Source organism: Aspergillus eucalypticola (assembly GCF_003184535.1).
Source record: "Aspergillus eucalypticola CBS 122712 chromosome Unknown BO83scaffold_27, whole genome shotgun sequence".
Classification (NCBI taxonomy): Eukaryota; Fungi; Ascomycota; class Eurotiomycetes; order Eurotiales; family Aspergillaceae; genus Aspergillus; species Aspergillus eucalypticola.
The window spans coordinates 390,660-405,667 of NW_020290301.1; the positions used below are offsets into that span (position 1 = coordinate 390,660).

The 15,008-nt window shown below is 50.5% G+C and overlaps 8 protein-coding genes across 8 annotated transcripts; 3 read left to right on the forward strand and 5 right to left on the reverse strand.

Moving 5' to 3' along the window:
- Positions 1–1,308: 1,308 nt before the first annotated feature.
- Positions 1,309–1,532, reverse strand: BO83DRAFT_381456 (uncharacterized protein). The gene has a single exon (XM_025531992.1). The coding sequence runs from the start codon at positions 1,488–1,490 to the stop codon at positions 1,320–1,322; it is 171 nt and encodes a 56-aa protein (XP_025384577.1). The 5' UTR covers positions 1,491–1,532; the 3' UTR covers positions 1,309–1,319.
- Positions 1,363–2,359, reverse strand: BO83DRAFT_381457 (uncharacterized protein; the record flags this gene model as incomplete). The annotated part of the gene is made up of 2 exons (XM_025531993.1): positions 1,913–2,359; positions 1,363–1,848 (listed from the first exon to the last, which is right to left on the reverse strand). Coding segments are annotated over exons 1-2 (238 nt in total), but the record flags the coding sequence as incomplete, so codon positions are not given.
- A 1,300-nt stretch (positions 2,360–3,659) lies between these two features.
- Positions 3,660–4,707, forward strand: BO83DRAFT_121050 (uncharacterized protein). Its single transcript, XM_025526022.1, has 2 exons — positions 3,660–4,098; positions 4,162–4,707. Exons 1-2 carry the CDS (start codon positions 3,823–3,825, stop codon positions 4,660–4,662), a joined length of 777 nt encoding a protein of 258 aa, XP_025384579.1. The 5' UTR covers positions 3,660–3,822; the 3' UTR covers positions 4,663–4,707.
- A 526-nt stretch (positions 4,708–5,233) lies between these two features.
- On the reverse strand, positions 5,234–6,899 carry BO83DRAFT_453286 (TauD/TfdA dioxygenase family protein; the record flags this gene model as incomplete). Its single annotated transcript, XM_025536899.1, has 3 exons — positions 6,062–6,899; positions 5,456–5,997; positions 5,234–5,405 (listed from the first exon to the last, which is right to left on the reverse strand). The coding sequence occupies exons 1-3, from the start codon at positions 6,503–6,505 to the stop codon at positions 5,234–5,236; spliced, it is 1,158 nt and encodes a 385-aa protein (XP_025384580.1). The 5' UTR covers positions 6,506–6,899.
- A 266-nt stretch (positions 6,900–7,165) lies between these two features.
- BO83DRAFT_321027 (putative FAD dependent oxidoreductase) lies at positions 7,166–11,585 on the forward strand (the record flags this gene model as incomplete). Its single annotated transcript, XM_025527834.1, has 17 exons — positions 7,166–7,296; positions 7,354–7,479; positions 7,525–7,798; positions 7,850–7,996; positions 8,054–8,839; positions 9,393–9,588; positions 9,649–9,706; positions 9,766–9,904; positions 9,951–10,029; positions 10,076–10,262; positions 10,309–10,539; positions 10,593–10,637; positions 10,689–10,792; positions 10,849–10,904; positions 10,972–11,087; positions 11,153–11,377; positions 11,450–11,585. 17 exons carry the CDS (start codon positions 7,166–7,168, stop codon positions 11,583–11,585), a joined length of 3,036 nt encoding a protein of 1,011 aa, XP_025384581.1.
- Positions 11,586–12,080: 495 nt separating this feature from the next.
- On the forward strand, positions 12,081–13,743 carry BO83DRAFT_121075 (uncharacterized protein). Its single transcript, XM_025526023.1, has one exon. The coding sequence runs from the start codon at positions 12,119–12,121 to the stop codon at positions 13,484–13,486; it is 1,368 nt and encodes a 455-aa protein (XP_025384582.1). The 5' UTR covers positions 12,081–12,118; the 3' UTR covers positions 13,487–13,743.
- On the reverse strand, positions 13,571–14,123 carry BO83DRAFT_121079 (uncharacterized protein). The gene is made up of 2 exons (XM_025526025.1): positions 13,816–14,123; positions 13,571–13,679 (listed from the first exon to the last, which is right to left on the reverse strand). The coding sequence occupies exons 1-2, from the start codon at positions 14,017–14,019 to the stop codon at positions 13,656–13,658; spliced, it is 228 nt and encodes a 75-aa protein (XP_025384583.1). The 5' UTR covers positions 14,020–14,123; the 3' UTR covers positions 13,571–13,655.
- BO83DRAFT_121078 (uncharacterized protein) lies at positions 14,124–14,719 on the reverse strand. Its single transcript, XM_025526024.1, has one exon. The coding sequence runs from the start codon at positions 14,562–14,564 to the stop codon at positions 14,229–14,231; it is 336 nt and encodes a 111-aa protein (XP_025384584.1). The 5' UTR covers positions 14,565–14,719; the 3' UTR covers positions 14,124–14,228.
- Between the last annotated feature and the right edge of the window lie 289 nt (positions 14,720–15,008).

The window sequence follows — 15,008 nt, forward strand, 5'->3', positions numbered from 1 at the left end:
ACTGCGTTATGTTTGTGTTCATGATCCTTGTGAAACACAACAAGATTCATCGGTCGGAACTGCAACTATCGGATTATTTGTCTGCTACTGCCTCTTCTCGGCTTGACATAGGCTACCTTTATCATTTGTGAGCAATCACTACCCCAGAAACTCATCCCATCACGGTAGTCCTCAGCACAAGTGATCAACCTCAAGCAATATATACCCCGTGAAGCCAACCCGCAACACCCCCCCATATTCACCACCACCCAATATCCAAAGAGTGGCAGCCAACCTGCAACAAAATTAGGTAGATACCGGCCCCTCCCCCCCTAGCCGAACTCCACCTGAAGTACCCACGAAGTACCTCTGCAGTACCGACATAGCCACTTGGACCAGACCAGACCAGACCAGATCAGACCAGACCAGTCAAGGCAACAGTCCAGCTCAGCTCAACTTCAGCATTCCATGGGCGGTTGGGTTGCGGGGGTGCCAAGGATCCGGGGGATGATCATGCAACAACAACAACTAACCTTTCACAGCCCATTCATTCCCACCACTTCTGACTGGTCAAAGTCGGGCGGGGTAAGACGAAGTCTAGTACTACTGCATAGCCAGAACAAAGCCACCGCTGCTTTTCCCATCCAATGATCGGGTGACCCAACCCCTCCCTCCATGACTGCACGGTTGTTGTTCTGTCCTCACGGATGTCATCCCTAGTTTTGAAGTTTACTAGTTAGTCACTTGTTAACCGGATGGGGTCGGAGGATGGCGACGAAAGGGAAACTTTAATAAATTGGTGGGAATCTGGGGTAACTTGTTGTGGCCCACTTTTGCCATGACGGGTGACGGGTACTACGTACTAGGTACCCATGGAGGTGAAGAGTGGGTGCTTAAGCTCTTGTGGGGGGAGTAAGTCTGTGGGATATACTAGATGTTATGGTTGATAAAGGGATAGTTAAGTATGAATTTTTTTTTCGATGAAGAGACTCAACTTCACAAAGTAGGGGATGGTTAGATGAATGTGATCAGACCACCACCGCACACAGAATGTACTTCAGAGGTAGTACTGTGGTATGAGGACAGCCGCTGACGCAGCGTGGTGTGATCCAATGGGTTTGATGTAGATTACTCTTACTTTACTGTGCTGTGCTACTACCTAACTATCCCTGTCGCGTGTGCTGCATTATTGTGCAGCTGGTATTAATACACGGCAGACAGGCAGCCAGAGACACACCACAGAAGGAGAGAGGGGATGATCACACGAGTGACAACCCTAGTCAACAGGTAATAAACTAAGGAAAAGACACAACGGGGATTTAAAAAATGTCTGCCCCTCACTAATGATGCATCAAGTTATTGTATTTGTTTCTTGTATTTATGGTCATTCCTTGGTGTGTTTGTAATAGTGTCTTGGTTAAATACATGATGAATATTGGTCCAAATGCAACCCAAAACGCGTAAAACTCCGTCATGTCATGATTCCATTCCCTCCTTGTTGCATATTCCATCCCGTGCCGTCCAAAGTACCTGACCCTAGAGGGTAACCCAAACAAGATAGAAAAGAATAAAAAAATGGAAAATGATGTGAAATGAATGGTCGGTAATAATGAGGATGTAGATCGCTGTCTCGGACAAAGTCCCCTCCTCTATTCCAGTTTCGTGGCTTTCAAAGCACCAATAGCGGTAACCAGACACGCTCGCTCACTCGCTCGCGGAGGAGGTGGATTTATTTCAAACGACGCATGTAGCGTAGCGTCAGATAAACCGCGCCCATCGTTGTGTAGGCTGCGCCCCCTGCAGCAATCCAGACCGGCTTGTGGACGCTAAACGAGGTCGAGATGAGCTGTGCCCTCCTCCTGCGCTTCTCTAAACGGGCTATTAGGATGCCTTCCTTCTTACCATAACGTTGGTGCTATGAGGGAAAACCTGCCTGTAGTCAAGAATCTGTTTCTCAAAGTGGCCAGTTGCTGTCTAGAGTATGCACCGACAGTAGAGCCCATAGACGAGAGACCTTGGATAGCAGGGGTCGACATCGTGAATAGTCGCTATTCTTGTAGTAGTTTCTTGATAATGGAAGAGTAGTTACAGCAGAGACGATGAGAGAACGAGATTTCTTGATCCTGATATTGATGAGAACAACAGGCGAGTTGGAAGGGTATTGCCCTCTATTGTCGGGCTGGGTGACACAAGGTTTATATGCTCTTCCTCGTAACCCGGATGCGGGGTAGTCACCAGATGAGAGAAGCTGCAATACAGTAACAGCTGGCTCGACCTCTCGTCATCCCTGTCTTTGTTGATCCGCGTCTCGTAGGTTACATTCTGGAGGGTGGTGATTGGAGGTCATCGTTGGGCCTATCCGGTGTTGGCGCTCTCTCGCCCCTGGAACGGGCGTGAGCTATCACCAAGTACGGTATGCAATACCGACCAAGCGATCGAGTACATCACAGGTACATCTGCCGCTGACTGGGCGCTTTTCGTTGTGATAGGATGTTCTTCACATGGGCTGGGATGAGAGTGGCGTTGTCAGTAATTAGGGTCTCGCTGCAGCCCAAGCAGAAGTACCGTGAAGAACTGTGTTGTAGCTCTACAGATCCGTCTATTCCAAGTAGGGACTTAGATGATTGCTGACTTGTACTGAGAAAGGAAACTATAATCGTCTGATTGAGTTCAATATATGACACCCACATGGAATCCGTAGACACCGGTAGATAGACTTGCCGGTTTCATGAGAGGCGTTGAGTACCATGAACAGAGTCAGGCCGTAAGTTTGACCATGCCATGGCAGCAATGCTTGCATCTTGCCTACGGTAGGGTGTGTTTCCCCGCGATAAATGCAGACATATTGACGAGCACCGCGCGTGCAAATGGCCTGATGCGAGAAGCTCCCAGTGTAGATTCCTTCCTCGTATGTAGATGTACCAAGCACACGACGATCACTTGGGATGGGGCCATGTATCGAAACTGCTCCGGCGAAATTGACAGCATGCGAGTGGTGAATTTACTTCATTCCAGCTCCTTCCCCGCAACTGCAAAGCCATTGCACGCTGACGTCTTCACTTATGCAAGGGTGGGATGAAAGTCTCAGGTGTAATTAATGCCGCCACTCGACTGCATGATGCTTAGTAGAGAGCTCTCAGCTAGGTCTCCTTGGATTCATTGGGAGAACGGCTGAAATTTGCTCCCACAGAAAAGGCTTATCCATGTGTCGATATGTCTAAGTACTGCAAATTTAGGGAGCCCTTGAAACTTGCGACTCGACAGGAGTGTGTGTTTCTAGCAATCTTAGTAGGCAACTTTAATTTGTCACATGTGTATCCTCATAGTCTTTTCCTCTCACACATTTTCATGAGATATTGCTCATCTGTAATACACATGATGTATGCGACAGAAGCGTATGGAAGTATCCATAGCGTAAAGGGAGACTGAACCACACTTTGCTAAGAGATACAGTGAGCAAACCTGCATGACTGGCAACGACGAGACAGGTCTTGAAGGAGAGTCTGAACAGTCTCATACTGATAGTTAGTAAAGCTTTGCGCTCGAATACCAGTGATAGGACTCAGAACCCTGGATTGGTTCCAGATGCAGTGATCTTTCCAACCTCTGCCATCGCTTCTCGGTTGAAAATAAAGGCTTTCTCGGTATGTCATGATAATTCCTGCATTGAGTACAGCTTTCTCTGTGAAAAGGACAAGCCAACGCCTATCAGGCAACTTCAATGCTTGATGTCCGAATGTCAAATCCATCATACACCAATGCCGCGATAAGATAGCCTTCACGTGACCGCAATCTGTTTCAAACAAAGTTTGGCCGACCGTCAGTCCTCACTTCTCGCACACCATGGCTGCCCCGCCAAATGTGAGAACTTACACCAAAATAACAGGCACCCCCGACTATGATGATCCGACCTTCTGGGATACGAAGTTTGCCACTGGTCGGGATGTCGGGGAGTGGCTGAATTCGGGAGAAATGCTCATCGATGCGGTAGTATCTCACCTGGAGAGCCGCTCGGCAACGAACCCAAGAGTGCTCCATCTGGGGCCAGGCATCTCGAAGCTGGGAGTTAAACTTTGCGATGAATTCATTAAGCGCAATTGGGCCGGAAATGGCATCGTGGTGCGTGCTTGACGTGATGGCGCATTGAGCCATTGGAACATGACTTACTCATCTTTGCGATAGAACGTGGACTTTTCCGCCGAAGCCGTTCGCCTTGGGCAAGAGACCGAGAGCAAAAGGGATCCATCACATGCGATGGGCTGGGTGCAAGCTAACTTGCGGTCCTGGGCTGATGTCTCTAGGTTAGCTCTTTCCTCGCCCTTCGACGTCATTCTCGACAAAAGCACCAGCGATGCGATTGCAACATCTACGCCCGTTACCTTCCCTTTACCCTCCGACGCATTGAGTACATGCCCGACGGTACAAGAGATTGTGGATAAACATGGAGCGTTAGAGTTGTCTCCTGTGGAGCTATTGGGTCTACACCTCGCACCCCTCGTGCAGAAAGGGGCCCTCTGGGTCACTCTATCCTACTCTACCATGCGCTTCGATAATTTGTCTCATATGGCCCAATACTGGACTGTCGTTTCCCGGACGCCTTTCAAAGCACCCCAAGGAGAGACTTCATCATTTGCTTACGCGCCTGAGGTTTTCCACTGGATGTATATCCTCCAACGGAAGTGAGATCCTCCCCACACCATATGATTTGCGACTATAAATAGCCCGGATTACTGGATAGTGGCACAATAGCCACCGACAATGGAATCAGTTACCTACCACACGGAGCCATCGATAACGCCAGTGCGTGCCCGGATGATACTGGACGCGAAGGGGTCCTGGTATTCACAGTAAGTCAGGCGTTCACCGCTGAGATCCTTTATGTCACCTTTAGGCGATTCGTAGTAGACAAGATTCCGTAAAAGCCGAAACTCGGGGCTTTTTTGGGCAACAGTTGCCCAATTAATAGTAGCACTTTGCATAGTTCTCGAGCAACCCATGATGACGGCAACCTATAGTATGTATTGCGCCTAACTTATGGACTCCTAGAAAATAGTATGGCTTGAGCCTAAGTAGATTTGAAGAATACAACGAGGCTTTATAAACAAGGGATGTGGCAGGGTGATTTTGACTTGGTAAAGACTATTGCGACTGGTAAATGCTATCATGTGAGCCGGGACAAACGTAGCAAACAATTTTGCGTTCAATTGCCCAAAGCCATACATTTGATCATCGTCGAAAGTTGCTGTTCCAAATCTCAATTTGCTCGAGCCAACTCTTCCTTCTCAGCAGGATCAAGCAGTCCCAGAGCTTCCCTTCTAGTCGGAGCCTTGGGATCAAAGAATGGCTTCTCCGCAAGCGCCGTGACTCTGGTACCGTGTCTAGGCTCGGAACCTTCATAGTCCCAGCTGGCATTGTGGATGGTAATACTATTATATGTCAGAACCTCTCGAGAGCTCATAAGATGCAAGTTACTGACCGGTTGTCCCATAGTGCGCTTGTCCCAGGGCTCCATTTGAAGCGAACCTGGATGTCAATGTTCTTCTCATATACATCGCACAAATACCCCAAGATAACATCACTTTCCGCCTTGTCGAGACCAACAATGCGGTCGGTCATGGCTCGGTTCACCCATAGCGCTTTCCAACCCGTGGCAGGGTGAACGCGGACAAGGGGATGCTCACGCTCGACGTATTTCGGGCCTTCTTCTGGGTGGGCGCGATCAAGATACGGGTGGCTGGATCGGTAGATAGCTGTTTTACCATCGATCATCTTACGAAACGCAGGCGACAGCTTCTCATAGGCCGCGTAACCACTCGCCCAGAGTGTGTCTCCGCCGATGCTGGGAATGGTGTCATTATGCAAATGTGTTACACCTGCAGGCTGACGTTCATGTACGAGATCAGTGTGCCAACGTGAGGCTCCTCCAGGGCGACGGAAGTTAGCAGGAATCTCCGTTGCCTGCAGAGCTGGCCAGATGACTGTCACTCCGGCGACGCCAGGTACTTGGGGGACTTGTGGCTGGATAAGGTCGAAACTCTGTCAGTCCGCTGGATACTGACATGCAGAAACATAGTGGGCTTACATGGACCTCGATCTCGCCAAACCATTCGCCAAGCTCTTTCTGCTGCTGGGGAGAGATATCCTGATCCCTGAAGAAGACCACGCTGCGTTCAGCGATCAACAAGCCCAGCTCATCCTTCTGCTGGTCCGTCAGGTCTTTCAACTGCAGTCCAACGATCTCCGTGCCAATGTGTCGGGTCAAATGAATGACCTCTTTTGCTGCAGACAAGAGTGCCTTCTTTTCTGGGTCCGCGCGGGTGCCTGGGTCCACATGGGCCCGGTCATGATCGCGGATCTTGTAGACGTCGTCTAGGTACAAGGGACGAGACGGCCTGTAGGGATATCCCTCAGAGAGGTTTATTCCCGCCTTCTCGAGGCGCTTTCGTGATGCTGGTGGAAGCGGAAGCGTTTGCTTCAGAGGTTCCGCAACATCGACTATTCTGGGGTCAATAGGAGCAGGAGCCATGATGATCCAATTGAACTATGAACTCTGATTATAATGTCTTGTCTTATCCGGTTCTACAGCGCTCTATGGTGGTATTTCTATGCAGAGCTTATTGCATACCAAGATTATTTCCCCTCACCATCATTGTCGTGGTACGGGATCCGATCACATCATCACCACCCATCATTGCGCCTTCTGCATCCCACCACAAAGATATTGGCAGATTGAACGGCTGTCGCGGCATCTCTCGCCTGTACCCCTCTTTTCTGCTGAGTATGCTCTTGTCGATGATTTCTTATCTCCGCTTATCCCAGTGGACAAGCGTGGCCATCCATTAACGGGGTCCCCCCGGAGAGCATCATCCAGGGATTCGATGGCCTCATCCCCTCTTCATAATTATTGATAAGCAACTGACGTACCACACGCTGCTGCAGGTTCCTCCTGGCTTGGAACTAGGTTATCGCTAGGAGCTCGGTTCGAGCTGTCTCAGATATGACAGGCTGTGGCTAGTCCTCAACTGGTAGCGTTGCTATTACACCACACTTGACTAACATAACGATATCGTCTGGCTCCATATTCCTTCGCAATTCATTAGGAACATATCAGACGGCTCGATCTCACTAGATGTCTCTTATGGCATACCATTGTGTTGTGAGTGGGACAGTATAACCAACAACCACCATGACTCGTGAAATCCAGCAAGTGGCCGTGATCGGTGCTGGCATTAGCGGTGTTGTCTCCGCGGCCCACCTTCTTGCGCACGGGATCGACGTCACTGTCTTTGAACGGAATCATGCAGCAGGTGGCGTTTGGTAATCCCTCCTCGTTCAGTGGTGTGTCGAGCATCCGGGAACTAACGACTCCATCAGGCTTCACGATGAAAGAAAACCACTGGAACCGAATTACCCCGCCATGAAGCCATCTATCTCAGAGAGGCATCGAGACGAGGACCGCAGACATGCTGATGCATTGTCATTAGAGCACGCTCCACCAGGGTGCGTATCTTGATCTGCTTCCCGTACGATCGCTTACACTATCAGGCCATGCTATGATGGACTCAAGAACAATGTGGCCACATCGCTGATGCGGGTTAAACTCAATGCCTGGCCAGAAGGAACGCCAGAGTTTGTCAGCCATACGGTGATGAAGGAGTACATCCAGGACACATCGAAGAAGGCTGGTGCTGAAAGCGTTACGTTATACGGCGCTCGAGTGACCAGGCTGCGCAAGGTGGATCGCAAGTGGGACGTTACGTGGTCGACATTGAAGGAAACCACGCAATCAGGAATGTTAGAGGAACAGGAGGAGACTGCTGTAAGTTATACCATTCCAGGAGGAAGAAACTACTAATATCCTCCTCAATAGAAATTCGATGCTGTAATAGTCGCTTCCGGCCACTATCATGCGCCTCGCGTTCCAGATACCCCTGGGTTGTCCAAGGCGAAAGCACAGTGGCCGTCGCGTATAAATCACTCGAAGGGGTACAGAAACCCAAAACCTTACGCGGACAAGGTGCGCAACTTCTTTCGTCCCCGTGTTCGGCAATAAACAACTAATCACTATGTTAAGAATGTCTTGCTTATTGGAGGCGGGGTGTCCTCTACGGATCTTGCTCGAGAAATCGGTCCATTGGCCAAAAAAGTCTACCAAAGCACACGGAACGGTGAATTCGATATCTCATCCAGTGTGCTTCCAGAAAATGGCACAAGAATCAGCGAGATAGAACGATTCGAAATCGAGGCAAAGACTGCTGCAGATGACGAGGCTTTGCCGATCAAGGTACACCTGAAATCAGGACAGACGCTCTGTGGAATCGATGCGATCATCATCTGTACCGGATATCATATCACGTTGCCTTTTCTGTCGGAATATCACGACGATGCGACACCAGCGGAGCAAGCGAGTGATACGGTCTTAGTGACTGACGGGACGCAGGTGCATAACCTGCACAAAGACATCTTCTACATCCCAGATCCAACCCTGGCATTTGTGGGAGTCCCTTACTACACAGCGACGTTTACGCTGTTCGAATTCCAAGCGATAGCTGTAGCGAATGCTTTCGCCGGAATTGCAGAGCTACCAGCGGAGAGCGAAATGAAAGACGAATACGCCCGTAGAATTAAGGAGAAGGGCAGTGGCAAGCGCTTCCACTCGTTGAAGGACATTGAAGAATTCTACGTGATTGACCTGCTGGAGTGGATTAACGGATACAGAGCCAAGTATGGACTCACTGCGATCGAAGCCCATTCTGACAATTGGCATCTGGCAAAAGCCGCGCAGAGGGAGAGAACCAATAAGCTGCTGGGGCTTGGCCGGAGACGAGACAGTGGCATCGGGGAGCTTCCGGTGTTGGAGGTATGCAGCTAGACAAGCTATAGAACAGAGTTCGCATTTTAGTGTAGATGACACAATTAGACGCAGACATTGCTACTACTTTAGAGCACCAAATACAAGCTTATCAGGCGAGATCGGCATTCCCATGAAGGCTGTAGTCATTTTAACCGGCCGGCATCGCACGCCTATGCACAGGGCACATCATCCGAGATCTGGATGACGAGCTCCGGAGGATGGATGAGCAACCACTCATCCTTCGCGGACTCGACATGCTTTACTATCCCCGCACATCGGCAGACACGCTCGTTATCTTTCTTTCTCATCATTACATCTGACAGGATAAACCCCCGCAGATATTGCGTGAATGTGGTGGATGATGATGCATTGGTCTGTGCCGTCCTGCGCCCATCAGATATGGCATCCAGACCATCTCATCAAGCCTTGCTATCAAGCTTAAAACAGGGATAAATATGTGCGACTATCATGTGAAACAATATGTCGTGCAGCGGACTGTCAAAAATTCCCTGTACTCTCTGTGTCCCCCCGTCTCCTCTGCCGGTCTTCGTGAACCCAGATCAAGACCGTAATTATCATGGCTCCATCGCCAGCTACGGTTGAAGAAAGGGCTGTTGACACATCCAGTGGCATTGTCCAAGCAAAGCCTAAACGAAGATGGGTTAGCTACATCTGGGATACTTTCGACAAGTCTCCTGAGGAGCGTAGACTGCTCTTTAAGCTGGATTCAGCTATCTTGACTTTTGCGTCGCTTGGTAGGTGGCAGTCTCTTGACGTCTGCAATATGTAAGAAATGCGCTAATACTGTGGAAAAGGTTACTTTATCAAGTATCTCGACCAAGTCAACATCAACAATGCCTTCGTTTCCGGAATGTTCGTATCACACAACTCAACCAAATGGTCATGGTCAACCCCCACTGACAAAATTACAGGAAGGAAGACCTTGGTCTATACGGCAACCAGCTCAACTACATGCAAGCATGTTGGACAGTGGGCTATGTAATTGGTGAAATTCCAAGTAACATGCTTTTGACACGCATACGGCCTAGATATTGGATTCCGGCGATGGAGGTATGGTTGTCCATTGACATAAGGGAAATATGCTGACAATGTCTAGTTGCTATGGACCGTACTTACATTTGTTCTGTCGCGGAGTACCAATGCGACGCATTTTTATGTTTTGCGCTTCTTCATCGGTACAGTTTCATCTTCTTTGTTTTTATCTCTGACTAACGCAATCAGGCCTTGCCGAGAGCAGTTTCTACCCTGGAATGCAGTACATCATCGGATCGTGGTATCGCAAAGACGAGCTCGCAAAGCGATCATGTATCTTCCACACCAGCAGTGGAATTGCGAGTATGTTCTCTGGGTACCTAATGGACGCCGTGTTCCATCTCGGCGGACGGGGAGGGATGAAGGGCTGGCAATGGTATGTTCAATTCGCTCCGACTAGTCTCAATCAATTAACAAGACAGGCTCTTCTTGATCGACGGAATCATCTCAATTCCAGTAGCCATCAGCGGCTTCTTCATCTTGCCGGACGTCCCCGAAATTTCAAGTCCGTTTTATCTGAGCGAGCAGGAAGTCAAGCTAGCGCAGAAACGGATGCAACTCGAAGGACGAAAGGACAGAGAACCGTACACGAAATCCAAACTGAAAAAGATCTTTTCATCGTGGCATATCTACTTGCTCACAATCGTATACATGTGTGTTGGCAATTCCTCGTCTCGATGAGATTGACAAGCTAATGGTAGCCTAGAACGTTTAACAACGGAGCAGCAGGCAGTCAGCCCGTCTTTCAACAGTGCGTCACTCCCCTGAGTTCCCTGGGCTATGACTAAAGCTATCTTCGCAGATATCTCAAAGACTCCACCAACCCCGTATACTCCGTCAGCCAAATCAACGCCTACCCAACCACCACAAACGCTGTGCAGGTCATCACGACCCTCATCTACGCATGTACGCACCCTCCACAGATAACCCACCCAAGAAACCGCTAATAATAATATCACCAGGGACATCCGACACAATTCTCCAAGGCCGACGCTGGCCCTGCATAATCATCGGAGCTGTACGCCCCCTCCCCCACCACCTCCCCTATCACACATCCCATTCACCACTAACACCAAAAAACCCAGTGCATAAACATAATCTGCTACGTCTCCCTAGCAGTCTGGAACATCCCCACAGGCTGGAGATGGACCTGCTACATTCTCTCCGGCGCAGGCTACGGCCTGAGCGGACTATGCATGGCGTACGCTACATCCATCCCTATCGCCCACATAAACCCCCACTAACCCGACGATATGTAATATAAAGATGGGCCCACGAAATCTGCACCGATGACAACGAAGAGCGCGCGCTCGTAGTCGGCAGCATGAACGAAATGGCATACGTTTTCCAAGCATGGTTACCGCTGGTGGTGTGGCAGCAGGTGGATGCCCCACAGTACCGGAAGGGGTTTATTACGGTGACGATTATGTCTGTTATCTTGATTATTTCGACGGTGGTGACGTGGAGGTTGCAGGTTTGGGAGGGGAAGAGGTACGTTTATCTTCATGTTCTTTTATATAGTGGTGTGTGGTTGGATGGTTTGCTAATGAGATGTTTCTGTAGGCCGAAAATTGTCCAGGCTGAGGGGGTGGATGGTGGTGGGAGAATTGAGAGTGATCTTGGGTCTGACGGGGATGATACTAGTCGTGATGATGGGCGTGTGGAAGGGGTAGATGGGGGCCTGGTGCGGAAGGTTTAGTAGTATTTCACTTCAGTTACTTACATTTTGAAGTTGGGGTTACTGCTAGTAGTACTACTACTACTAAGGAGTACTATATATAGTTCGGGATAGAGGCAGGGTACGTGTTCTAGTGTGTTGCGAGGTGCAGTCAACACACTGCAGCACTACTTCTTCTACTACTGAACGTTAAAAAGAAAATTGAATTGGATTTTTATTGACGAGTATATACAGCCTTTTTTCACTAGTTATTGTTGATGGTTAGGATGTATTTCATCTCTACACAGTTTATTTTGTAGTGTCGATGCCTGGCTATGTACTATCTGGTAGTAACATGAGTGTGTCCTCATTGCCCGTGTCGCCAGGATTGAGAACTACATATCTAACTAGGGCTTATAAGCAAGGACGTATTCATATTGTGTCTAGGAAGAGAATTCGACTAAATGCAAATAATATAAAAAAAGCGGGATTTATAGCGCTACATTATTACGAACTACAGGATCACATAATATTTCAGCCATATTCTGTTCTTTCTACCAGATCTGGTCAAACGAATGACTGGTTATCGAGTGATTAATGTACACAAACGTCCAATCCATCACACCTTAATCCATAGTTATTGTCCGATCCACGCCATCACAATGGCATTGTCCAAGTCCTCGGTGGAACTGTTGCATCGGCGTCAGATGATTCGAAGATGTCGATTGTCGATCAAAGCCCAAGGCTTACGCATGGACTTAGTAGGAAGCACCCGAAGGAGCGGCGGCGGGAGCACCCGAGGCAGCGGGAGCACCACCAGCAGCGCCAGAAGGAGAGGGGCCGTTATCACCAGCGACGCCGGAGGGAGCAGCACCGGAAGGAGAGGGGCCGTTGCCGCCAGCAATTCCAGAGGGAGCAGCACCGTTACCACCGAAAGAGCCGGAAGGGGAGGGACCGTTGCCACCAGCGACGCCAGAAGGAGCAGCACCGCCGAAAGAGCCGGAAGGAGAGGGGCCGTTACCGCCAGCAACGCCGGAGGGAGCAGCACCGTTGCCGCCGAAAGAGCTAGAGCCAGAGCCCTGCTCAGAGGGGGAGCCCTGCTCGGAAGAGCCCTGAGATCCCTCGGAGTCGAATCCCTGGGAGTCAGATCCCTGAGACTGGGTGCGCTCAGACTGGGAGCCCTGAGACTGAGAGTCCTGGGACTGGCCCTGGGACTGGGATTCCTGGCCGCCGAAGCCGCTCTGGCCCTGCTGGCCCTGCTGGCCCTGCTGACCCTGCTGACCCTGCTGACCCTGCTGGCCACCGAAGGAGCCAGAAGGAGAAGGACCGTTGCCTCCAGCAACACCGGAGGGAGCGGCACCACCGAAAGAGCCGGAAGGAGAGGGGCCGTTGCCGCCAGCAATACCAGAGGGAGCGACACCACCGAAGTCACCTCCAGCAGCAGCGGAGCCGGTCGGGACAGGGACGGTAGAGGCGGAAGCGGGGATTTCGAGCTGGCGTCTCTTGTGGCCGCGAGGAGCTCCGGAAGGAGCGGGGGCAGCGGAGCCAGTGGGAGGAGGTTGAGGAGCATCGCCCAAGCTCACGGTGGGAGCCTGGCCCTGTCCTCCGAAACCCTGGCCCTGTCCTCCAAAACCCTGGCCCTGTCCACCGAAGCCCTGGCCCTGGCCCTGAGGAGCACCCGAGGGAAGGGGAAGGGGAGAACCGGAGGGAGCGGCACCCTGGAAGGAGGGAGCTCCGCTGGCCTGAACACCATTGGGAGCAGAGTCTTGCTGGGCACCCATGGCCGGCAGGGCGGCAGCGTAACCGATAAGACCAGCAAAAGCGATTCCGGTGAACTTCATCTTGAAAGGATAGAGAGTGATGGACTTGTAGTAGTAAGTGAGAAAAAAAAAAGAAGGCGAAATGAAAGTACGAAGCACAGCTTCTTAAGGAATGGTAGTTGAGATCAAAGGAAAGAGAATTTGAGCTGAATGAAGGATGATTCTGGCTGGGAAAAGGGTCGCTTTTATACGGCAGTCTCGAAGCGCTGAGTCGGCCAAGACCTTGCGATGATCACCTACATCCAACTGCTGCGATGCGTGAGAGGAACCAAGCATTCGTCATGCACTGTTGTTACCGAGCTCGCCCCAGTTGAATCTGAGACGTCGACTGTCAGCAATAGATCAGGTTATGCTGGAGATGCAAGAACCGCATAGATCGCCAGACCTGGCGCTTGTGGGGGTGGGAGAGTGGCTCAGGGGCAGGGCTGATGTCAAATAGGGTTTGGACATACCTGCTGGGTTACTGTGGGTCGGTTAAGCATGAAGCCGGTAGTTGGATCCGCGAGAGGTGAGGATGTAGTAGACGATACTATTGATGGAGAGGAAGAAAGGGCAAGAGGGAAGTCACTCTGGCTGGCTGTCGCTGTGGCGGCGGCCCCACGTGCGCGGCTCGCCCTGAAGGCCGTCACGGGCCAGCCGACCCTCCAGCGTTTCATCTCTTCATCGCCTATTCAGAATGGTTGAATCGTCCTTCCTCTCGCCTCCTTGGCCCCTCTGCCGCTTGGAGGTGGCTTAATCCTGGCTGCGGCGATTGATCTATTTGCGGTTCCTTTGATTTCCATGGTAATGCTTTATTTGGTTGCCTTTCTCCGCATCATACACCACCATACACAGTACACACATACGGAAAGCCTCAAAAAGTGCCTCAGATCGTCGGTGGATGAATGCGACTGGTTGTTAGTCTCAGTCCAATAACAACCAACATGCAACGGAGCTGACGTCCTCGATCAAGATGTCCCCTGCCGCTGTGGCTGTTCCAAGTTAGTGGGTCAGTCCAGTCTCGGCTCTCGACACTGACAGTCGACAGGTCGTAGTGCCAACTAAGCGGAAAGCTAGTCCGCTCTGGTGTGTTCTTGGGGGCCCAACGATTGCGGGTCCTTGACTCTACACAGTACATTATTTGGGTGGGTCCATCTCGAAGAACATCAGTTGTGGTCAGTGTCTCTATGTGCAGCAAAATCATCTTCCGCTTACATATCATCGTGGAAGCTAGTTAGTTAACTATGGTCACAACGATGTGATAATCACTGTGGGGGATAGTCATACCTATACCCTCACTTCCTATCCATCAAGAAAAAAAGTCGTTGTTATGAGCTCTTACATAATACCCCTCTCTGGGAACTTTGTATTTGAACTCAGAACAGAGCTTTCCCCTTCGAAGTTGAGGGAGCCCACGATGTGGACCCATGGATTAGGGAAAGTAACAGCGATGGGACCCTGAGGGACCCTAGAGTCTCTAGAGAAGGGTGGAAGTCTTCTCTGGCATCTGTACATACCGGAAGTCTGTTAGGCTATCCCTGGTTCCCTGCATGGCAGGGTTGGAAGTGATGAAAATGGCCAAAATGACGACAAATGGGGTCTGGACCAGTCGTCACCCTCCCTAGCGAGCCACTATGAATGAAACGGACGGCTGTCTGGTTGTGGT

Bases quoted from the DNA above. Each gene is read 5' to 3' on its own strand.
- BO83DRAFT_121050 (XM_025526022.1), top strand. From the start codon at position 3,823: ATGGCTGCCCCGCCAAATGTGAGAACTTACACCAAAATAACAGGCACC. The intron at 4,099-4,161 runs GTGCGTGCTTGA...TCTTTGCGATAG, and splicing joins GGGCCGGAAATGGCATCGTG to AACGTGGACTTTTCCGCCGA.
- BO83DRAFT_121075 (XM_025526023.1), top strand. From the start codon at position 12,119: ATGACTGGTTATCGAGTGATTAATGTACACAAACGTCCAATCCATCAC.
- BO83DRAFT_121078 (XM_025526024.1), bottom strand. From the start codon at position 14,564: ATGATATGTAAGCGGAAGATGATTTTGCTGCACATAGAGACACTGACC.
- BO83DRAFT_121079 (XM_025526025.1), bottom strand. From the start codon at position 14,019: ATGAAACGCTGGAGGGTCGGCTGGCCCGTGACGGCCTTCAGGGCGAGC. The intron at 13,680-13,815 runs GTATGTCCAAAC...TCGACGTCTCAG, and splicing joins GACCCACAGTAACCCAGCAG to ATTCAACTGGGGCGAGCTCG.
- BO83DRAFT_381456 (XM_025531992.1), bottom strand. From the start codon at position 1,490: ATGGAATATGCAACAAGGAGGGAATGGAATCATGACATGACGGAGTTT.